At 58.7% G+C, this 22,268-nt stretch overlaps 2 protein-coding genes across 6 annotated transcripts in view; one reads left to right on the plus strand and one right to left on the minus strand.

Annotated features, from left to right (window-relative positions):
* Nucleotides 1–789: 789 nt before the first annotated feature.
* CFAP410 (cilia and flagella associated protein 410) lies at nt 790–8,592 on the minus strand. Its single transcript, XM_016213523.2, has 7 exons — nt 8,471–8,592; nt 7,099–7,117; nt 5,713–5,759; nt 4,554–4,783; nt 3,538–3,700; nt 2,811–2,895; nt 790–2,190 (listed from the first exon to the last, which is right to left on the minus strand). The coding sequence occupies exons 1-7, from the start codon at nt 8,545–8,547 to the stop codon at nt 2,062–2,064; spliced, it is 750 nt and encodes a 249-aa protein (XP_016069009.2). The 5' UTR covers nt 8,548–8,592; the 3' UTR covers nt 790–2,061.
* Nucleotides 8,593–18,467: 9,875 nt separating this feature from the next.
* TRPM2 (transient receptor potential cation channel subfamily M member 2) overlaps nt 18,468–22,268 on the plus strand; it is a 39,683-nt gene continuing 35,882 nt past the window's right edge. For 4 of the 5 annotated variants that reach the window (XM_087817946.1, XM_016213487.2, XM_087817947.1 and 1 more), the window contains exons 1-3: nt 18,468–18,820; nt 19,596–19,684; nt 22,102–22,267. In XM_087817946.1, coding sequence (XP_087674072.1) covers nt 18,656–18,820; nt 19,596–19,684; nt 22,102–22,267 — 420 coding nt within the window. In that variant the 5' untranslated portion in view covers nt 18,468–18,655. The remainder of the gene's footprint in view (nt 18,821–19,595; nt 19,685–22,101; nt 22,268) is intronic. The other variant, XM_087817945.1, reaches the window with a different exon arrangement.

The raw sequence follows: 22,268 nt of genomic DNA on the forward strand, positions 1-22,268 counted from the left end.
AGCGGCTACCTGGGCACTTAGTCCAGGGCTGCTCAGCCTGGACTCCTGCCCTCAGTGCTGCAGAGGCTCAGGGTGAGGTTCTGGGACTTGTAATGTTTTGTGGGGAGGCCCTGGGCTTGGGAGGTTCACAGGCCACATGGGGCGGGGGTCCTGGGCAGAGGTCTTCTGGCTGGGCCAGGCTCGGTGGCTGTAGGGACAGGGTTGGGCCCTTCATCCCTCAGGCTGCCTTCATGTCCTGACAGACCTTGTCTGGGAGCCTCGGTCACTCTATGAGGACAGCAGGCGTGGTGTCCCTGTGCCAGGGGCCCACACCAGCCTCACCTGAGGGCTCCTTGGTGCTCACCTCTGGAGCTGGGCCCTCGGTCTGCTCTGCCTGCTGTGAGTGGGGGCTGTTCTGAGCAGGCTGTGAAGCATCCTGGGTCTGTCCTGTCCTGTGTAATCGGGGGCTAACAGGACACACACAGGGTGTAATGCCAAGCCCTGCAGTGTTCAGGGTCACTTGGGAAGTTCAGCATGAGGACTGTCAGGTGTCCCTGTTGAAGACCAGAGGGTAAACATGCCCCCAGCATGAGGGCTTTGGAGGCCACTGAGTGAGCAGGTGGTGGGGAGTGCGGCCCAGTGAGCTGTCAGGGCCTCTGATCTGGTGGGGGACCCTGGTGGGGGGCGGTGAGGAGCCCAGGGGCTGAGGCGGGCAGCTCACCCTGGGGAGTCCAATTCCAGGGTCCCTGAGTGAGAAGCTCCAGGCTGTGGGGCAGGCGGGAGGGAATTGGTGTGAGCCCTGCATGGTGAGTGGGGCAAGGGAGGGCGTTCGTAATTCATACAAACACCCCTAGCGTGTTCCATCCAAGGCACAGATTTATTGAGAGCATTGTCCCACAGTGACGAGAAGGGACACGTGAGGGCCCTGCAGCCACCCTTCGCAGACCACCCCACGCAGTGAGCCCTTGGCCCCCACTGCTCAGAGCTCACCTCCTTGTCCTGACAAACTACAGAAGAGCCCACGGATGAGGCACTGCCTCTGCTCGGGCTTCCCTGATCCCGCGTCCGGAGGTCTTCAGCTGCCTGGAAAGAGCTGGCTCCACGGTGCAGCTTCATGAAGGAGCCGTGGTCTTCTGGACGCTGTCCCTCCATCACTGGTGTCACATGCTGCGTCACCTCCTTGGTTTGTGTGGCTCACACACAAGCTGGCGCCCTCAGCTCTCTTGAGGATGTGGACACTCCCCCCGCAGAGGGCAGAAAGGGGCAGAGGGAAGAGCCTGTCTTCTCTCCAGTCGTAGCCATTTCCATAGCAGTGAGAAAGGACTGTCTCTCGTGGCTGGGGGGTCACGCTGCTCCCCTTCCACGTGGAGGCTTCCTCGGCTTTGGGGGCACTAGTAAGGCCCCCACTGGATACTGTGCACCACGGCAAGGCTGCGACTCCTCCCAGAGGAAGAACACGTTTCAGATGCAGTTTCCAGAAGGCTGTCCTGCCCCACTCGGCTGCTTCACCTGTGGCCACACCTGGACCCCCCAGACAGCTGCTGTGGGCCTGTCCCAGGCCTCCCACGCAGGGTCCACACAAACCTCTGTGGATGCTCACCCGAGGAGGGAGGCTGTGATTCTGGAAGGCTCCTGTGGCCCAGGAATCCACCCCATGGCCGAGTCAAGCTGACTGGGGAAGACGCGTGAGCAACGGCTCTCACCTTCACAAAGAACGCGAGGCCGTGTCTGTCATTTAGGAAACCTGCTTCCAGGTCAACTTTGGGAAATGTTTATTAGGGAGAAGGGTGGAGTCAAGGTGGGCCTCCCACACTGGAGGGCTTGGGAATGGGGTCTGCCCAGCCAGCGCCAGACGCCCCTCCTGCCCTCACCGGGTGCCATCGGAAGTAAGAGCTCAGCCTTCCAGGGTGGGCTGAGGCTTCCTGAGGACACAGCCCCACGTGCTGGGGCTCAGCCTGGGATCCAGCAGTGGCCATGGCCGTGGCCATGGCAATCAGTCTCACCTCCTAGGTGCTCAGGAAGATGCTGGGACTTCAGCACAGGGTCCCGTGGAGGGCCTGGCAGTGAGGGGTCCCCATTGGGTCACTCCATGTCCTGCAGCTCCTGCTTGTGCAGGGCCTGCAGCCGGCTGACCACAGTCTGGTGCACAGCTTCCAGCCCCTCCGTGTCCAAGTCCCGCAGCAGCAGCAGGATGGCAGTCAGGACGTTGTTCTGGGGGCAGAGAGAGGCAATGGCTGAGTGCCACGCCCAGCAAGGCCAGGCTGCCCACACCACTGCGTGCCCAGAGCCCTGGCCAGCAGCATGCCACGTCACGGGGGATCGGCCTTCCCGGAAACCAACAGGCCACACGGATGGAGACTCGTGCAGCCTTGGGTCCCAGCTCTGGTGTGGCACTCACTACCTGGGGACTCCTCTCATGCTCACATCCTGGAGGCCGAGTGGCTGAGCAACTGGCCCTCAGTCAGTGGCCAAGCAGGAATGAGGAGCATCTGAGCGGCCCAACATGTCATTCTTACGGAGAAGGCTCTGGAGCCACGGGGCCTGCTTCCCGGTCACTGTGAGGTGACATGGCACCGCCCCAGCCAGGACCAGGAGTCACCACATCTGACGATAGGCAGGAGGCCTCTGCACATCAGCAAACCTCAAAGGCTCTCCCTGCAGCCTCAGGCCCCACAGTCTCCACACGCAGGCAGCGGACACACAGGGCGGCTCCCCACCCCCTGGGGCCTGGCTTTGTTAGTCCTTGCAGTGTCTACAGTCCCCCGTCCCACTCCCACCACAATTTCCACACCCTGGGCAGAAGCAGCCATTGGCCACCACGTCACACTCACCCTGTTCTTGCGACTGCTCGCAGCCTCCCTCTGGGAAAAGGAAGGAAACCGGGCCGGGGGCTTCAGGCCGAGCTGTCCCTGGACGCTGTGGGGGGGGATGACGGCAGTGCGTGTGGCTGAGCAGCTCAGGCCCCATCTCTGCAGGGCCAGTTCCCAGAGCCTTGGACCACAGTGAGGAAGACGCCTGACAGCAGTTCCCCACCCCCAGTATGAAGGGAAACGCCCACCACATGACATCACTTCTGGAGGGACAGGAGCACCGCTTGGGAAGGTGGGAAGGTGCTCCAGCACCTATTTCTCTCTGGTTCCCTGGGGGCTGCCTTGCTCCACCCAGGGTCAAGGGTGGGGCTACTAGACACCAGTGATGCATGTGAGAGGCAAGGACAAAGCAGCCCCGCTGGAGACAGCCGTCTCTACAACATTCACAACAATCAGCTCCCTCAGTGGCTGCTTCCCCTTCCCTGGAGGCTCCTCCAGTGGGCATTCCCTCCACCAGCTGGCCCCCAGGTGCCACTGATCCACTTCACCAATTCCCACCTCCAGGCCACCCGAGCACAGGGCTGGTCCCGCACTTTCACACACGTGCCTTGAATGCCCTTTTGGCCATTGAGGGCCAGGTGAGAAAGAGCCACCCAGGGCAACTCGCTTGCCTCCCTCCCCAGAGAGGGAGTGGCAGCGCGCTGACTGTCCCCAAGAGGGCGAACCCAGGACAGGCCCACTGGCGCACCTCGCCGCCTCCTCGCTGTAGCTCAGCAGGTCTCCTTGGGTCTCGGCGGTGGCATTCAGGGCATAGGACAGCTCAGGCCTGCCGTTCCCCATGCCCTCTCTGCTGGGGGCCGTGACCTCCTCTCCCTCCATCAACGCTCGGGACAGCTCCTCCTCAGTCACAGCTTTGAGGGGAAGGAGGGGCAAAAGCATCAGAGAGGCCTCCATGCACCGTGTCACTCAGCACAGTCTGCTGTAGAGAAAAGTGTGTCTGTCCACGCCAGCAGCCATCCCCAGCCTCTCATGAGCTAGATGCACAGCAGATGGCTAATGACTGCTTGGGAATCTGACTTTCAGCATTTCCCAAAAGCAAATACTCATTTAAAAAACCTCAAATTAAATTTTAAAAAGGAACAGCATACACTGCACTTACTCCATTTGACTTAATTGCCCTGGAGTTTATTTATATTAAAATTGTGCATTTGGGAGAAAATTGTGCACATAAGACAAGGCTCAGGAGCCAGCACATGGAGAATTCCAGACAAGCCAGAAACAGGGCCCAGCCCCTGGGAACAGGAGGAATCCGGAGGCGGGAGCACAAGCGCACAGCGCCCTCAGCACAGGGCAGCGGCTTGCCTGTGGGTCAGGAAGGAGGTGCAGGTGGAACCCACACCCCCAGCAGGTAGAGGCCACACCAGGTAAGCCGAAGCTAGGAGCACAGGGGCATTTCCACCAGCAGCGACACCATTCGGCCCACCCGGACCTCCTCACGTGCTTGCCAGGGCACATGGATGAGGGAGTGGGGCAAAGTAGCCTTAACAGAAAAAAAAGAAACAGCCCAGTGTGTGCTGACAGTGTGGACAAACGAGTTGTGTGAGGTTCACCCAAGATCCTATGCTCTGCACGTGGGGCTGCACCCCTGTAATGGATCCCAGGGACACTGAAAGAAGCACAAACCCGGGGTTCCTTCTGGGAGACTCGGGGGGGGGGCAGAGGAGGGAGGGCCCCCACTGGGGTGGGCTTGGTGAGGACACCTACTCTGGTTGTCCAGCTTCTGCAGATTCGGCAGGTTGCGCAGGACGGTCATGCGGTAGAGGTGGGGGTCGGCCCCGCAGCAGGGGTTCTCGGCCAGCCACAGCACCCGCAGGCGCGGCAGGCCCTTCAGGTAGGAGAGCTCGGCCAGGCTGGCAATGCGGTTCCTCCGCAGGTAGAGCTCGCTCAGCTGCTGGCACCGGCTCATGGGCTCCAGGGTGGACACGCTGTTGACGCTGCAGAGACCGTGCCGTAAGCATCTGTTAGTATTACCTTGTGTCACAGAGAGGGAAACCGAGGCACAGGGGTCTGAACTTTGCCCTGGACACAGCTGTGAGCCCATTTGCTCATTCATTCCATGAGAAGGCACTGACCAGAGGCTAGGCCAGGGCTACGGATGCCGTGAGCACAGAGTGGGTAGGATGGGCATCCACCAGGTGACCAAGGAAGGCGCAGAGGATGAGCAGAGGGTTATCGAGGGATAAGTAGGGCGGCCAGCCGTGTGATGAGGAAGTTAAGTCACAGGTCTGCACAGGACCCAGGGCCTATAGTTCCAGAACCTTCTGAACTGCCATACAGGGAGTCTGCCTTCCCTGCAGAACCCAGATCCCTGTCAGGTTTGACACATGGGGACCTATAGAAAGCTCGCCAGCACCAGAGCAGCAGGGATCCCCAGCATCGGCTGCTACCCTGCATCTAGAGTGGGCAGGAGGGCATTTGGGGCACACCCTCCAAGCTCCCCAGCTGCCTGGAATACGGATGATTTGGTTCACTCAGGGCTTCCTCAGTCTGTTAAAATGCCAGTGACTCAAAAAGACACACCTTATCAATCAATGACAGAGTATGTGATATAAAGAAACTAGGAGAGTTCCCAGCGGTGATGGAACCAGGTCAGGAAAGGATGGGGCACTAGGGGCTGTTGGGGGCAGATGTGGCCGCAGTGACGGTAGCTGCTCATCACTGGGGGCTGCTCCCACTGACCCGCAGTGGAGGTGGGCAGGGGCGCAGCAGGGGGGAGGCCCAGGTGAAGCTCCAGAAAGGAGGGTGGAGCTGGGGCAGAGCCGAGGAGCCAGCGGCCCTCAGATTTTCCTGGGGAATTTACAGGTTATCTCAGTTCCCCTCCTCTTTCAGGCCCCAGTGACTGAGACAGCAGGCATTCTGGTACCTGAGGGTGATCACTTCCAGGCTGGGCATTTCCCGGCATATGGAGATCTGGGGAAGAAAAGGACATGGCTGTGGACACTGCCGGGCACTGGCTGGCGTCGTGGCATTGCTCCCATGAGCCTGGGTTGGAGCCACAGTCAGCTCCACCCCTTGGGCTTAAGTGGAGTGGCCTCCCCACTCTCCTCCCCTCGCTCTAGCGACACACGAGAGCACGCGAGCTTTGTGTTCCACTCCACTCTGCAGCCTAGATAGTCCCTCGGCCTGGAGGAGAAGTGCTCTCTCTAAAACTCAAACAGCCATCAAACACTGCTGGCTGCCAAGATGGAGCAGTCCTAATTTTAGAAGCCCTCTAAGGACACCAGGTAGGGGGACTTCAATGCCCCCCTATGCTGGACAAAGAACCTTTCCTCTTGCTGTCCCTGACGTACAGGAAAAGGAATGAAGCCCCTTCTTGCCAACATGGCTGGGCCAAAAGAGAGAGTTGAAAATGGGTTCTCAGATTGTATTAACACTGTTTATTCAGTGCGAAACAGCAGCAAGGGGCTCAGGCAGGTCCCTCAACCTGTCAGGTTGTTGAGTGGTGCAGAGCCCAGGTATCTAGGTGTCTGCCATTCACCGGGCATGAAGCCAGATGGTCCCTGATCACAGCAAGCTCACCATCTGGTCAAGATGAGTCAGTGCAATGGATTTGTTTTTTGCTACAATGGTGGTGGTTTTTTCCACTAAATATATAGCTCTTCAGCTACCGCACGAGGTGGAATCAACTTTTCTGGATAGCCCAGTGGCTCAGCAGCATTCAAACTTTGTTTTTAAGGAAATGTACAGTACAAGTTACAAAAGCAGGTAAGAACTGAATGGCACTCAAACTCTGTGCAAGTTGGGGGCATTCATTCTAGGACTGAGAGAAAAAAGAAGAAATCTGTTCACAGACCCACAGCTCACTCAGCTCTGTGCACTGTCCTCCCAGGCCCCATCTCTTCCTGCCATTATGGGGGGCATGAAATGGATGTGACCCAGAGGAGGAGCTGAAGTGAGGAACCTCCTCCTTGGTGACATGAAGTCCAGGAGCCCACAGAGACCCCTAGCCGAATGTAAGTCTCAAGTAAACCCAGCCCCCTGATTCCTCCCCAGGCCAGAGCAGGACTGCAGTGGGATCTGCTCCCTCTTCCGTGAGATCCGCATGGACACAGGAGCCTTTCAGCGACATGTTTAAAGTGGATGTGTTTTTGTTTTTTTTTTTACATCAGTGATTCTACCTTACAACAACTGCTAAATGAACAAAGTACCAAGCCAGGGCCTGCATGAATGGGTGCAGTTCTGCCAATTTAACAATTCCCTTGTGCAAGAGACTAAAACTCTGGGGATCAGGGATTAGCGTAATACTTACATCTGTGAGGCGGCTGCCCCTGGGGAAAGAAAAGACATATGTACTTTAATTTTGTTAAAGGTTAATACAAAAAAAATTAAAAAATAACTCCAAAAATTAACAACAAATGCCTACAAATTTTAAGATCCTATGATTTCAATGACAAAGTAAAAGCTTGCTCAGATAACTGTAAAAATTGTTTCATGGTTGATTTTCAACAAAACCATACATATATTTGGTGCCTGAGGGCTGCTTCTCAGACTCAGGAGTGGTAGCGGCTGTTCCATTTGGGGGACACAAGATCGACTCCTTCTCAAGGCTGTGGCAGCAGAATCATTTCCCTCGCCAACGTAAACAAACAAGGGAGTCTTTATAAGACGCCAAGTTCAAAGGCTAAACATGCAACTTATGAAGCACTTTAGAAAGCCTGAAATAGGGTTGCTGTTTCTCCCTGCTTAGAGAAGGTATGACGACCCCGTGCAGAACAGAGAAATGCATGATTGGAAACGAATGATGGGATGCTGTGGCCAGAGTACCAGGTGTGCCAGAGCGAGGAGAAAAGCTTTTTAATGGACAAACAGAGCTCCTACCCTGCAGGCAATCCACTGCGGGAGGAAGGTCTGCTCTTGGCTGAGCTCTCTACTCCCCACCTGAAGTGTCCAGTTCACAGTCACGTGTGAAGCCTCACTCAGTCCCCAGTGGACACCTGTACCTCTTTCAGGAGTTCATGAAGCACTTCTGGTCCTGCCTGGGCCCAGTTAGACCACCCTGCCTTGGAGTCTGCACTAACCCCACAGCACCTATATCCCCTGGTCACCTCCCAGACACTGAGTGACCTGGGGACAGTTCCTCTCCCGCAGGGCCAGTTACAGAAATGATTGTTAAATCAGCACTGAAGAGTCCCCTAGAAATGGTTTTAATCACCTTGATCTCCCGCCTCGTTAGCAGACTTGGTTCCCAATGACTGGCAGCGTCAGAAATCAGACCCACTAAAGCCATCTAGAAGCCCCACCGAGTCTGCAAGGTGACTCTAATTGTTCCCAGCCAGGACAGCAGGCGTGGAGCCTGGGTCTGAAACACCACCCCTGGGAAGGGTGGGGTGTGGGTGTGAGAATTCTGGAATGACCTTTGCCAATGGCCACCTGGGCTCGTGGCAGCGCCTCCCCGAGGCCGTGGGCCCTTGGGCCCGGAAGGCCAGCCTGGGACAGGAGCCAGGGAGGCTGGAGGCGCCTCCGCCGTGCCCACCGGCTCCTTCAGCGGCCGTTCTCGGCCCCGTCCCAGGGCGGAGGTGCCAGGAGGGGTGGCCCCCGCCCGGGGAGGCGGTGGCGGGCGGGGTCCCCGCTCCAGGGCAGGGGTGCGGGCAGCGGGGAGGCCCCCGGCTTCTGAGTCTCACCAGCAGTTGAGCTTCCTCACGCTGTGCAGCTCCGAGGCCTTGGCCCTGGACAGGACCATCTTGCGCGTCAGCTTCATGGCGATGGGCTCCCGGGACCCCAGCCGCCAGCCGGGCCCAGGACCCGCCAGCCACCCGGGAGGATTTCGGCTCCGCCGCGGCGCGTCTCTAAGGGGCGGGGCCCACGTCGTCAGGGGCGGGTACGGCGAGCACATTGGCCTCTCGGTGAGGGGCGGGGCGGCGCAAGCGCAGTGGGGCCGCCTGGGACGCCGCTCCCCGCAGTGGCTCCGCCCTCTCCCGTCCCTTGCGCCGTACGCTGGGTCCTGCGCAGGCGCGGTGTGGGAACGCCGGGCTCTGACGTCATTTCGCGGCGACCGGAGACGATCACCCTTTTGCGGTTCCGAGTCCCAGCCCGGGGTCCTGCGCTGCAGCCCCGACCTCCGGGCCTCCAGTCGCGAGCCCCGACCTCCGAGCCCCCAGCCCCCAGTCCCCACCCCAAGCCCCGCGTCCTGAACCCCAGCCCCAATTTCCAGGCCCCAGCCCCGACCCCGCTCCCGAGCCCCTGCCATCAGCTCAGCTCCCCTCCCAGCCCTGAGCGTGAGAGACGTTTCCTTAACTCTCCTGAATTACAACCATTTACACTGTTGAAATAAGAAAGAACAGCCCTAGGGCTGTCTGTGTGGATGTCCTCTCGCCCCCTTTCAGCATTTAAGAACATGAGGTAGGTGCCACAGACATGGGGCCAGCCCTAGCAGAGACCTAGCAAGTATTGAAACCTTTTAGAAATGAAAGGTTACCTGGGCTGCACGTTACATTAAAACAAGCATTTGGGGTGCCAGATGAGTTAGGGGTGACCACACCAGACTCGGAGACCTCTTTTCCACTAGGCCCCTGTCCTGGCTTTGGCCTGCGGGTCAGAGCTCTCAGGCAGACGCTGGCATTCCCCGTGGCTTCCTGGGGCCCTGTCCCAGGTTTTGGTGGGAGAGGACGGCTCTTGCGTTGGAAGCTGCAGTCACAGAAGGCCAGGGTGTTGGTGGTGGCCTGCAGGGGCACTGTGGGTCCATCACAGGGAGGAAATAACCCAGGAATATGATGGCCTGGAGGCTGGAGAATGAGGAATGGAGGTGGAGATGAGTGGTTGTTGGGTCAGTGTAAGTTTTGGGAGGATAGGGCGTCTCAGAGCAGCGCGTTCCAAGTTCTTAGCAGGCAGGCGGGCAGAGAACTATCTCACTAATGAGGTTTGAGTGAAGAAAAATACTGATGCTGGGCTCAGCTGCATGTAGAGTGGCGGGAAGCTTCCAGCAGGCCAGGCTGTATGAGCTTGCAGAGGGTCTGTGGCTGTCCCAACTGGGGAACCACGCCAAGTTGACAGGGACAAAGCAGGGGCTGCCAAGAACAGTGGAGAGCACCAAGAGGTGGTGCAGAAGCATCCGGAAAGACTGTTCAAGGTGCAGATAAGGATGCTGCTGGCAGATGGAAGAAAGCAAGCATGTGTGGGAGTTGGTTCTGGGGGAGACAGAGCAGACGTGACAGGATGAATGCCGCTGGGCTGGTGGCCGATGGGAAGAGGGCTTTAGGGCTGTTGGTCCCAGGCTTGACCCACCTGACTGAGATGGCCTCTCCTCCTTCTACATGGACTAGTGTGGCTCAGGCAAAGGGACGAGTCAGGTTCAGAGCAAGCCATGCCAGGGACGCCTGTGGCCTGGGGCCCAGCTCTCTAGCCTTGCCAGTCATGAGAAGTGGCGTCTGCCCCCTGTCCGTTAACAGTGCCCAGGGGGTGGGCCTCCCTGCGAGAGGGCTGTGCCTGGAGGGTTTTGCTTAGGTGATGGGGTTGAGGGGGAGACATGTGGAGACCTTGTAGGTCAAGGACTTGAATTCAGGGTATGTGATTTTCCGGCACAGGAATCACTAGGGAGCAGGGACGGCTTCCCCTGAGTCCGGTGGCCTGAGCTTATGGCAGGAAACATCTCTTCTCAGCTGAAGTTGGGGAAGGGCTGATATCAGGTCTCACAGAGGTGGGCAGGACACAGATTTGCTCACATGGGCTGGTTGAGAGGGTGGTTGGGTATGAATTAGTTTGAGGTCCTGGTGATTCAGGTGACATTTGTAAAGTGAGGATTCTGCACAGTAAGTGTGCTGGTTTGGGTTGTGTGCTGTTCCTTTCCCAGGACTCCCTGTGTAGCTACAGGTGGACTTGTCCCAAAGAGAAACTGGGCTGCGCTTTGGAAGGTGGAAGAGGAGGAGCAGCAGCCGTCACTCCCCGAAGGTCGTCCTGGTCAGATGGAAGAGACAGAGATGGGCAGTGGGGTTTCCCTGTGGCATGTGTTCTTCTCAACAGCGGCCTGCCTGGGGGGACTGCTCAGTGATTCCCTTTCCCAATTTCTCCTTTTGGATGTGTAAAGTCCCTAGCTTCTCCCACAGTTGTGTAAAATCAAATTACTATATTTTGTATTTCATAATTTTCAGAGGGTTTTGATTCTCTAAATGAACCCTGAGAGACAGAAGTACAACCACACTTCCTTAAATCAAAACAGAAACCTCAGCTCATGTAATGGAGAAGCCAGGAGTATGGCTTAAACGCATGGCTTGATCCAAGGTCTCAATCTTCCTTATCAGGCTGCACTTCTAACCACCCCAAGCCCTCCAATTGCCTCATCCTGCTGCTCCAGGACGCATCCTAACAGCGTCAAGTCCAGCGGAAAGAATGGTTCTCTCAGTGAGTCAGGTGCAGGTTTGGGGATTGGCCTGACTTGGGTCCCATGCCAGCTAGAACCTGTGGCTGTGGCTGGTTGCACAGTGCCCGACTGCTGGCCTGAGAGTGGAGAAGACCCAGAGGAACATCCAAGAAGAAGGGGAGACCACGGCTGCTTCTGGGCCTTAGCCGACATGGGAAAGGTGACCACTATACCCTTTCCTTGTGTCCCCTACTCAAACTGCATTATTTCAGTGGAGACTTCCCTCTCCCAGCGGTTGCTCTGGGGCTTCTATTCACAGAATTCCCATGTGGACTGTGCCCTTGGGTTGTCACTGTGGCCCTGATGGTCTCTGCTCTCTTTTTATTTTTTAAAAAATATATCTTTATTGATTTCAGAGGAAAGGAGGGAGAGAGAGAGAAAAAAACATCAATGATGTGAGTCATTGATCAGCTGCCTCCTGCACGCCCCCAACTGGGGATTGAACCCACAACCCAGGCATGTGCCTTGACTGGGTATCCAACCATGATCTCCTGGATCCTAGGCCGACTCTCAACCACTGAGCCATGCCCGGCTGGGCTCTGCTCTCTTTTTAAAAAATAATTTAGCATCTCTAAAGGCCTTGCTGTCTAAATCCAGTTCTAATCCAGCGGAGTCATGAGCTTCGTTTCTGCCAACAACAGGTGCCCAGACCTGTGTGGCTCCCCCAAACCTCCTGAGCAGCATTTCCTATACATGTACCTATAACGTCTCCCCCTTACTGGCTCTTTGAAGCCCTTGGGACTTCAGGGAAGTGGGAGGTGCTTCCTGTTGCCAGATGACCTGCAGGGTTCTGGGCCCCTGTGCAGTTTTGGTGATGGTGCTGCTCCAGCAGGGGTGACATGGACCCGGGGAAGGGGCCTGCTCTCCTCCCTGCTGCCCAAGGGCATGCCCCTCTGCTGATCACTGGTAGGGGCACAGCCCACCGGCCACCTGGCCTTGGGGAGCACCTGCTTGGCGGGTCATTGCCTGAAGCTGCTGGTCTGAAGAGAGCAGAACTCTGCTTTCTGCAGTGGGGCGGGTCCAACACTCCCAGGGGTTAAAGTACTGGGAAGGGGGTTTCCAGCAGTCATGACCAGGGGTGCTGGTGCTGGGAGAGGGCTCCACTTGGGCCCAGCTGGCAAGGGTGTTCTGACCACACAATGCCCACTCACCTCGGCCCAGGCCCTGCCCTGGGCCTCCTGTTTGCTCTACCCCCAACCCCCACCCAAGGTGGCCTTGTTCAGGCCACAGCATCTCATCTTTCCAACTGTACAGGTGGGTTACCAGTGGCTGTATCATGAACAGCCCCAGACTTGGCAGCTCAGGACAATGGACATTTATCATCTCAGTTTCTGAGGGTCAGCAGTCTGGGAGTGGCCGGGCTACCCACTATGGGCTGGGCTGCCATGTCTGATACCCTGAATGTGGTCTTCCAAGCCCATTCAGGCAGCTGTGCCCAGGAGGTTGTATTCTCACCATGGGGCTCCCAGGGTGAGTGATGAGGTGGGTAGGGGGAGAGACAGAGAGAGGGTGGGTTCCCTTTGTGGCCCTCTGGCAGGTTCCTTAGTTGTCCTGAACCACAGCTCTCAGCAAACAGGTTGAGGTTTCCTGCCACATCTGGCCTTGACTGAAGACATGGGGAGGCCAGCATGATGCCTGGCAGGGAGAATGGGCGCAGGGACCCCCTCCAAGGACCTTGAGGCTGGTGCTGTGAGCTCAGGAAGGACGGACATACTTATAGAAGAGAAGAGCGACCTGCATTTACTGATTTCATTCAATGTCCTGAGACGAGGGGTCATTTCCAGCTCCATTCTCATCACTGTCGCTATGGAAAGGCCCCCTGTTAGAGAGTCCTGGGCAGGCATGCAGCAAGGAGTGTCCCAGTAGCTCCACCATGAGCTGGAGTCCACACTCCTGTGCAGCCCCTTTGCTCCCATTTGCTTTTCCATTCCACAGGAAGTCTATTGCGAGAAGATCATTCTGGAATGCAGGCGACCTGTTGACTTCAGAGATTAAGAAAAACAAGGGTGTTCCCCAGCAGGAAGCCCACTTCTCTTGAGCCCTCTCTAGACCAGGAGTCAGCAAAGCAGCCCACAGGCCAGCCCCAGCCATTGCCTGTGTTTGTAAATAAAGTGTTATTGGCACACAGCCACACCCACCTATGTGCTGCTAATGGCTGCTTTCTGGCTGCAGCCAGACTTGAGCAGTTGGGACCATGGACCTCCAAAGCCTGAATGTTTACCACCCGGCCTCTTACAGGAAAGTCTACAGCCTCTGCGCTGGCTCTGGTGCCCCTTGGCCCTCCCGCCCTCTGCGCTGCTCCTGCGTATTACTCATGACCAGAGCATGTCGATGCCATGCGGGCAGATTGCCCATCTTACTAATTGCGGTTTCCCTCTGGCTGCCAGAGCGAGGGGCCTTTTATCTTGGGCAAGATGTCCCTACTGCGAAAAGGCCCTCTGCTTCGCACTGCCTTTATCTGAACTCGAACCAGCCCTCAATCAAGACCAGAGCAGGCTGCTTTTGCAGTCGTGCCTTTTATTTTTATGGGAAGGACGTTTCATAATTGCAGTGGTGTCCTGGCAGGCGGAACAAGGCCTTCTTGTGCAATGTGTGGTTCTCCAGAAAAGGAAGGGGACAGCATGGGCACAGATGTTTTGTCAGAAGCCTGTTTCCTGAACCACTTCACCTCAAATGAGGTTCCCATGGGGGCTTGGGAAAGGGTTGGGGAAAAAGCCAGCCCGTGCGCCCGTCCATCTCAGTCTCATGAAATAATAACAGCCCCCAGCATGCTTTCTGTCAGTGAGATGGCCCCCCAGGGAGGGGGAATTGGAGGAGGGTCTGGACGCGGCTGCTAACACCCCGCTGCCCACACTGGCAGGCCTCAGACCCCTCTCCGGCTCGCGGCAGCAGCAGCAAGCTCTCTCCGGCAGCCGGCGACCAGCTGGTGCTCAGTAGCGCCGGCTCTGCGAGTGCAGCAGCGATGGGCACAGGGCTGTGCCCTGCAGTGTGGTCCAGACGAGGAGCACACTGCGGCTGCCCATTCTGTCCTGTGGTGCTCACTGCTTTGCAGGAGGGGCTCCAGCTGCCTTCGTGCCTCTCAGTGTCTGAATAAATGATCAAGTGCTGCCCTGCACAGGGGCTTGGTGGGCCCTGGCACCTTCCCCACAGCTGCTGATCTCCGGATGGTGGGTTAGTGAGACAGGGAACATCTGCCGGCTCACGGACCCGGGTACTGCTAGCCGGCTCCTTTGGGGGGGGGGGGCAGGGGAAGGATAGGGGCCTTCAGAGGAGGGTGCTCTGGGTAAGGTCTGGGCACTGGGTCAGCGAACCCAGGGGAGGAAATGGGGGGCAGCTGGTCAGCCAGGAGTCAGCTGGCAGCCCTCAGGTCCTGATTGGAGAAGCCACAGGACACTTCACTTCCCTAGGCCCTGAGTAGGCCCGTGGGGAATTCGAGCTGGCAGCCAGGAAGGAGAGGGCAGAGGGCGTCTGTGGGGTGAGAATTTTGGTTTGGACCTTTAGGGAAAGCTGGACCAACTTTTCAGGACTCAGTCCCTGCCAGTCCTCCCGACAAGGGGCTACCGGGGCGGGCACCTGCCATAGTGGAGTGGGGGCCGCTGCAGAGCCTGCGGGGGAGGGGTCGTGGGAGTGGCTCACCCAGCCCCGGGTCTCGTGCCCCTCTCGCTGGCACCCCCTCCCCTTCCCTGCCCTCCCCGCCCCTCTTCGTGGGCTTAGGGCTTGAGGAGAATCGCTTTTAACTGAGAATCTCGCCATGAGCCGCCTGGGAGGCAAACGCCCGCTCGGGCGCCGGCCCGGGGGTCTCGGGGGAGGCCGGACTCCGCAGGCCAGGCGGCGGGGGTAGGCCGGGCTCGCGCCGGCGCGTCCTTGGCGCTCCCCGCGGTGCGGGCCGCTGCGGGCCGCGCTCTCCAGCCGAGTGACGCAGGGCGCGCTGCGGGCCACGCGGTAGGTGCGGGGCGGGCGCGGGGCGCACGCTCGGCCGGGCTGCGGGCGGCCGTCCTGCACCGCGGGGCGGGCAACGCGGGCACCGGCGCTCCGGGCAGGTACGCGCTCTGGCGGGGCGGACACCACCGGGGTGCGGGGACCGGCTCCGCGCGGCCGCGGCGCGGGCGGGGGAGAGCGCGCCCGGGTCCCGGGGCGCGGGCTGGGGTGCGAGCGCCACGGGTGCGGGGACTTTGGCTCTGGCCAGCAAGGGCTTGACCCGGGGCGTGGCTGGGACTCTGGGGAGAGTGCGGGCTCGCGGGGCGGGTGCGGCCGGGGCGCCGGGTCGTGGGTGCTGCGGCGGGACGGGCACGGCCTGGCCCGGTGTGCGGTGCCTCCACCGGGGAGATAAGACTTCGCGGACCTTGGGGCCCGGACGAGACCACAGGACCCACTTCCTTCCCCCGGGTGTGTGGCTGTTTGTAGTCTCGAAGTTGCTTCCACAGCCGGGAGTTCAGGGCACCTGGGGAGGCGGTGGCGGGCGCGCTGCGAGCCACTGGCCGGTGTGCCAGGGCCAGCCCCCCCCAAAGCCCGTGGCTCTGTTTCCTGGTGAGTCCTCTCGGCCGAGGAGGGTGGGGCACAAGGAGCCCCTGCCTCTGAGTTCCCACGGGCCTGGGCCCATGTGGCAGCTGCAAAAAGTTGTGCCTGGGAGTTTGCTTCTTTTGGTCTTGGCGCCTGCTCCCGGGGGTGGGGTGGTTCGCGCGGGGATGGGTCTTCCAGCCCCCCACACCTGGAGCAGCGCGCCTGGCACAGGAACCCAGGCCCTGGGCTGAGCCCCGCGTGGACTGCCCCTGCCCCCGTGCTGTTCCTGTGGGTCCCCTCCGGACCCCTGTCCTTCGGAGATTGCTCCTGCAGAGCTCAGATTTAGACACTCCCCCCGCCTGGGCCTTGGGTGGCAGCAGCTCCACACCCTCGTCAGGTGCCCTGTGCCAGGTGACATTCATGGGCGTGCATTTTGTATGCCAGGTTCTTCCTGTGTGTCTGTCCATCTGTCATCTGTCATCTGTCGGTCCTCTGGGAAGTCTTTGGTTTCAGCGTGCTCTCAACACTGTGCTGATGGGCAGCTGCCTGGGAAACGAGAGCGTGAACGAGGGCTTCTTAAGTCTTTTAAGACAAGGTCCTTCATGGCACATACTTACGTCTGCCACCCGGCCCACTTCATTCCTGCCATCCAGCGGCCTTGTCCTGTGCAGGGCCCACCCTGGCCGGGGGTGGGGGTGGGGGGCTGGGAACTGTCTCTAGTCCAGGCTCCTGAGAGCAGCTGTCTGTCCGCCTGTGAGACCCCGGTGCCTTCTTGTCCTGTCAGCTGGAAACCTCTCTGGCTCATCTGCGCTACTCGGCAGCTGGCTGTGGGGCAGGTGGGCTGCTGCATAGGGTAGCAGGTGGCCCTGTGAGGGCCACGCAGGGGTAGGGTGTCATCTCCACGCGAGTGCTGGGCCAGGACCCCAGTGGGACTGCCGAGCCTGCACCGGTTGCTGTGGTTCTGTCCCTTACGGCTGCTTAACAGACACCACAGCAGCTCACACACAGCAGAAGTTTATTCTCACAGCTCTGGAGGCTGGAGGTTCAAGATCAGGTGTTGGCAGGGTTGGTGAGGGCTCGCTTCTGGGGTGCAGACGTCTACTATGACTTCACATGACAGAGGGTGGCAGGGAGCTCACTGGGGTCTCCTTTATAAGGGCACTGAGCCCATCATGAGGGCTCCATCCTCACGACCTGGTCACCTCTCGAAGGCTCAGCCTCCACATACCATCACCTTGGGGTTAGGGCTTCAACACCTTGAGGGGACAGGTTCAGACCATAGCATTTCACTCCTGTTCCCCCAAAACCCATGTTCTTCTCACATGCAAAATACATTCACTCCGTCCCAGTGGCCCCCAAAGTCTTAACGCATCCCAGCATCAACTCTAAAGTCCAGATTCCCATCTAAACTTTATCTAAATCAGATGTGAGTGAGACTCAGGCAGATTCCTCCCGAGGCACGTTCCTCTCCAGCTGTGAGCTGTGAGCCTGTGAAACCAGATGAGTCATGTGCTTCCAAAACACAGCCATGGGACAGACAAAGGACAGACACTGGGGTGGGGTCCTGCCCAGGCTGGAACTGCAGGTCTGGGTCGCCTGTCCCCATGGCTCCACTGGGCATTGGCCTTGCAATGTCCCTCTGCCTGGGTCACGCTCCTTAAGATCTGGGTGCCCCCATCCTTCAAAACCTGGGTGAAAGGAGCCACCCCCAGGCTTGTGCACTCTTCACACAGCAAGGTAGGCTTTTTCTAGTGTCATCTTCCAAATCTCCCTGCCTCTGCCCATCATCCAGGTCCAAAGCCGTGTCCACATGTACACAGTTTGTCGCAGCAGCAGCCACTCCTGGTCCCAGCATTCTGTATTTTCATGGTGCCTTCATGGGAGGGAAGTGAACCTCCTCTGGGCAGGTCTGGGTCTGGGTCTGGGCGTGAGCCTGGCCAAGGGGCAGGGGGGTCGGGGGGGGATGCAGAGGTGAGGGTTGGCCTGAGCCCTGCATGTCACTGAGAGCGTTTGCCCAAGGTCAGGGGCCAGGTGGCTGCACTGCGAGTGCCCAGCGCAGAGCTGAGCCAGGTGAGGGCTGGGAGGGTCCCTCGCTTCCTGACAGGCCCCTCGCACCTCCCAGAGCATAGCAACCGCACGTAGAAGCTGGATGAGTGGGCGGGGAGGCTGACCATGAGTGACCATTGCGTGTGATGGAAGGTGATGAGGCGGGAAGGACTTCCAGGTGGGAGAGGGAGGTGCTGGGTGGGAGAGTGACTCCATGGATGACATCCTGGGGTGACGCCATGGGGAGACACTGCAGGGTGAGTTGGTAGTGACACTGTGGGACATGACCTCAGGCATCGTGGCTTCAGGGAAATCGTCGCACTGCTCACTGCAGCCTCGGTGATGGAGACGGCGGTGTCAGCACCGGGAGCAAAGGATCTGAGGGAAAGAGACTTGTCTTTTTAGGGACTTGTCTCGTGGGTGGACAGCTGTGCCACAATCCGAAACCACTTTGTGCTTAGTAGGCTCTTTTTTCTGTTTGGAAAATGGAAGTGGTGAACAGACGTCAGGAAGTGGGAGACAGGATGTGGTGTGTGTGCCGCACATGACCGGCACCTTCCCTCCTGGCTCCTGGCTCCTGGGTGTTGCTGGACGTGCTGAGCGGCAGGGGTGAGGAAGGAGCTCTTTCTCTGGCCCTTTGCAGTGACCTGAGGTTGTCACCATTACGAATGGGGGCCTGAGGCCTGGGGATACGCCTGTGATTCTAAACTGCGCGGGGACCCTAGCTGAGGGACAGAGTTTGGGCACACCCGGAGCCTGGGGGTCCCCTCAGGACACCTGCCTCTTCCCCCTGTGGTCTGTTTCAGCCCCCTCCCTGGTGTGTTTCCAGAACCCTCCGCCTCGCCAGTCGGAGCAGAGCCTGTCCTGGGAGGTGGGAGACTGTGGAGGCTGGAGCAGGGCCCTCAGAATGGAGCCCTTGGCCCCGACGAAAGGTGGCTCCAAGCAGGAGGAGGGTTTTGGGGTACAGTCCAGGAGGGTGACAGACCTGGGCCTGGGCCCCAACCTCCGGCAAAGCAACAGCAACCTCTGCAGAAGCTGGCGGTCGCAGTACCTCTTCAGCAGCTGTGAGAAGGTAGGCTGCCGGTGGCCGGGGGCCCACCAGAGCGCCCCTGGGGACCAGCGACCACAGAGGGGGCACATCCTGCTGGGCAGACTCCTGCCCTGGGGGTTGCAGCCGGGAAAGCCCTGGAGGAGAGAGAACCAGAGAGAGCAGAGGTGCGGTGTCTGTCCCCACATGCCACCCCCCAGGGGTTGCACAGTCACTTCCTGTTCTTGGTCCGATCAGGAAGCCCGGGGTAGACACTGCTGTCCTGGGCAGACTCACGGAAGGTTGTCACCCTGACCTCGTTGTGCAGTGACTTCCTGTCCTCTCTCTGACTAGGCAGCCCCAAGCACAAGTCCTGGGCGGGCTCCGTGGAAGGCCCTGGCTGAGACCGTGTGCACCGAGCACATGTGAATGTCACAGTCCCTGTCAGGTGGGAGCGAGGGCGTCTCAGCCTGCCATCCTGCCAGGGCCAGGGCCAGTGTCTAGACCCTCACCTGCCACCTTTCCACCACACCGAGGTGTTCCCAGGAGGGCAGTGCTGACGTGTAGACTGTAAAGTGCTGTACGAATTCAGATCGGGCCCAAGAGGAAGGGCTCGCACAGGCTCCCTCCTCCAGCCGAGTGCACACCTGAGCGCCTTCCAGGCAGCTCCAGCCCGGGTGTGGGGGCTCCGTCTCCCTTTCCCGGGAAGAGCCCCTGAGCTTGTTGGGGACACAGCTGGGCCTCAGGGAGGCCTGGGGTGCGCAGGTGTGGGTACTGTGGTTAGGCGCCCGGGGAACTCCAAGTGCCGTGTTACCCCCAGCAGGAAAACCTCAGCTCCTGGATTCCTGAGAACATCAAGAAGAAGGAATGCATGTACTTCGTGGAAAGCTCCAAGCTGTCGGATGCCGGGTAAGGGCCCCTTTCTCTGTCCCCACACCGAGAGGCTGGTGAGAGCAAGACCGACCAGGGCTTCGGCCGGGGCAGTCCCAGGTCTGCCCAGGCCTGAGGTGCCAGGAGCCTTCCATCTACCCCGCGACCTGGCCGGGGAAGGAGGCTCGCCCCACCCAGCCTTGCAGACACTTAAGGGGACTTGTTCAGGGTCCAAACCTGGCCGCCCTGCAGCAGTGCTTGGCCCTGCGCAGTGGCCCGGGCTCCATGCTGCCCACCTGGAGGGCAGTGCATGCCCCTCGGGAACAGCGTCACCTGGAGAGCTCCTGTGTACCCTTGGGCCTGAGGCAGGTTCTGCCTCTGCTGTGGAGCCCTCCTTGGCCGCTCCCCCGGAGTAGCCTCTTCCTCCCACCACACGCGGTGCAGTTCCCTTTTCTGAGTTCTGACCTCTGACAAAGGCAGAGCCACATTTTACTTCCCGGGACGGGCGAATGGTCAGCATCCAGCTCACATTTGCTGAGCAATAGGGGAGGAGGTGCGTCCTGTGTGGAGAAGACAGGAGAGGATCCTGACCGGGAACCCGACGCGAATGATGACGGTCATTGCTGAGATGCCGAGATATGCCCAGGGAGTTGTCACGAAAAGTGTCCTGTGGATGTGTGGGGGTTCACACCCTCATTTCTCACACATGGTCCTAGGACAGACTTCGAGTTAGAGAAAGTTGCCACCAAGCTCCGGCTGATGGCTTTGTGGTTGGCGACCTTGAATATCCTTGCTGCGTGATCTGAGTTTTAGGACTACCGCATGTCCTGACAATATACTGAGGACTTTGCATTGAGTTCCGCAGCCTTCGTTATTTTAAAATAGGTTTATAAAAATAGTCTTGGAGGGAACTGGTGATACACAAGCTTCCCACATAGGATTCACTGGTTTCAAAACGTTTTGAAGACTGTAACCTGGTTTCTAGTTTGTGGGGTTTAGGGTGCCATGGGTTGGACCCTGGGCCCTTCTTTCCTCCGACCTCTGAACCAGTGGAGAAATGCAGACAGGGGCTGGCGAGGGCTGGGGGGAGGCAGGTTGGATCTGAGGCAGAAATGGGGCTTTGTGCTCCTTTAGTGCTCCTGTCCACTTTCAACAGATCACGCTCAGTATGCTTTTGGTTCTGAAAACTTCCAGAAGCCCCTTTATTAGCGTGGGGTTCAATGCAAGGACCTGCTACAGGGAGATAACAGAGTGGCCTGTTGGTTCAGGTGTTACCCGAGAAGGTGTGCGTGTTTGTTGCGTGTGTGTGTGTGGGTGTGAGACTGCCTGTAGCAGCTTCATCAGACTACAGAAAGGGCCCGATGGGGGGAAGGTGCTGCCTCCCACGGGGCGCTGGCAGACGTGTTCTCATTTATGCCCATCTAGGCCAAGCGTTGGGAACAATTCTCTGGCTAATTTCTGGGTCAGCGGTTTCCGTTCAGTTTCCTGCCACATGTCAGGCTTGGAAACGCCTCATAGATTTAGGCTCTAATCTCATCAGGGGACAATGGTTTAGAGGAGGGAAGGGAGGCAGCGTGTCCCAGGCTGCCTGTTAGAAGCGTGAGAATATTAGGGGCAGCCTTGGGCCAGGATGTGAGAGCTCGGGCCCTTGTCCCGGCAGCTCTCTTCTCTGCCTGGGCCATGAGTTGGGGAGGCCACACAAGGTCCTTAGGTGTTCCCTAAGGCCCCTGCAAGTCTGAACGTTCCTCTGTCTGCTGGAGGGGTCGTAGGGGAGGGTCAGATGGGTCTGTCTGTGCTCACAGCCCCGGACCCATGAGCAGCAGAAACACGGGCAGCAAGGGACCTACTTCATGAGCAGGTGACAGCCTGCGGGGACCAGGTGCACTTGGGCTCGGGGCGTGCTGTGGGCCTCAACCCATCCTTGGTTCTCTGCGTGGTTAGTGAATCTGCATTAATAAAGTAACTTTGGAAATTATTACCCATCTGCAAGCTCATTTGGCCTCCACAGCTGTTGCAGGGTTGCAGGGGATGTATTAGCGTTCCCATTTAATGATGGAGAACCTGGAATTCAAAGCACCTAAGATCACACACTTAGAAACCCGTTGTCTGTCCGCTGGCCCCGTAGTCTGTCCGCTGTATCATCTGGCTCAGGTTTTAGACTTTCTTTTTCCTTCATTTTTCTTTTTTGTCTCATCTATCTCTAGTCTTTTTGGTCATTTGTTAACTATCAGAAAGTAGGAATCTAAAGTAGATTTCCAGTTAAACGAGGTGTAGTTGGCTGGGTGGCTCAGGGCTGCCTCCTTACTGCCCCCCCGTGGCCGTCGCTGACACCGTGGCCGTGGCCGTGCCTGGTTACTGCTGGGTGGGGGTGGGAGTCCTGGCTCTCCACTGCCCCCCCCCCCCCCCCCCGCGTCCTCGGGCACCTCGGGTCCTGTGGTGACGGTGGGTCTCTGCAGGAAGGTGGTGTGTGAGTGCGGCTACACGCGCGAGCAGCACTTGGAGGAGGCCATCAGGCCCCACGCCTTCCAGGGCGAGTGGGACCCAAAAAAACACGTGCAGGAGATGCCCACAGATGCCTTTGGCGACATCGTCTTCACGGGCCTGAGCCAGAAGGTGGGAAAGG

This window comes from Miniopterus natalensis, chromosome 6, assembly GCF_054644295.1.
Source record: "Miniopterus natalensis isolate mMinNat1 chromosome 6, mMinNat1.hap1, whole genome shotgun sequence".
NCBI classification, from domain to species: Eukaryota; Metazoa; Chordata; class Mammalia; order Chiroptera; family Miniopteridae; genus Miniopterus; species Miniopterus natalensis.

What these genes read in the sequence shown, in the direction of transcription:
- CFAP410 (XM_016213523.2), bottom strand. Translation starts at nt 8,547, where the DNA reads ATGAAGCTGACGCGCAAGATGGTCCTGTCCAGGGCCAAGGCCTCGGAG. An exon ending in TACAGCGAGGAGGCGGCGAG is followed by an intron (nt 2,896 to 3,537) that starts GTGCGCCAGTGG and finishes CCCCCCCCACAG; the next exon opens with CGTCCAGGGACAGCTCGGCC. An exon ending in CGAGCAGTCGCAAGAACAGG is followed by an intron (nt 2,191 to 2,810) that starts GTGAGTGTGACG and finishes CTCTGCCCCCAG; the next exon opens with AACAACGTCCTGACTGCCAT.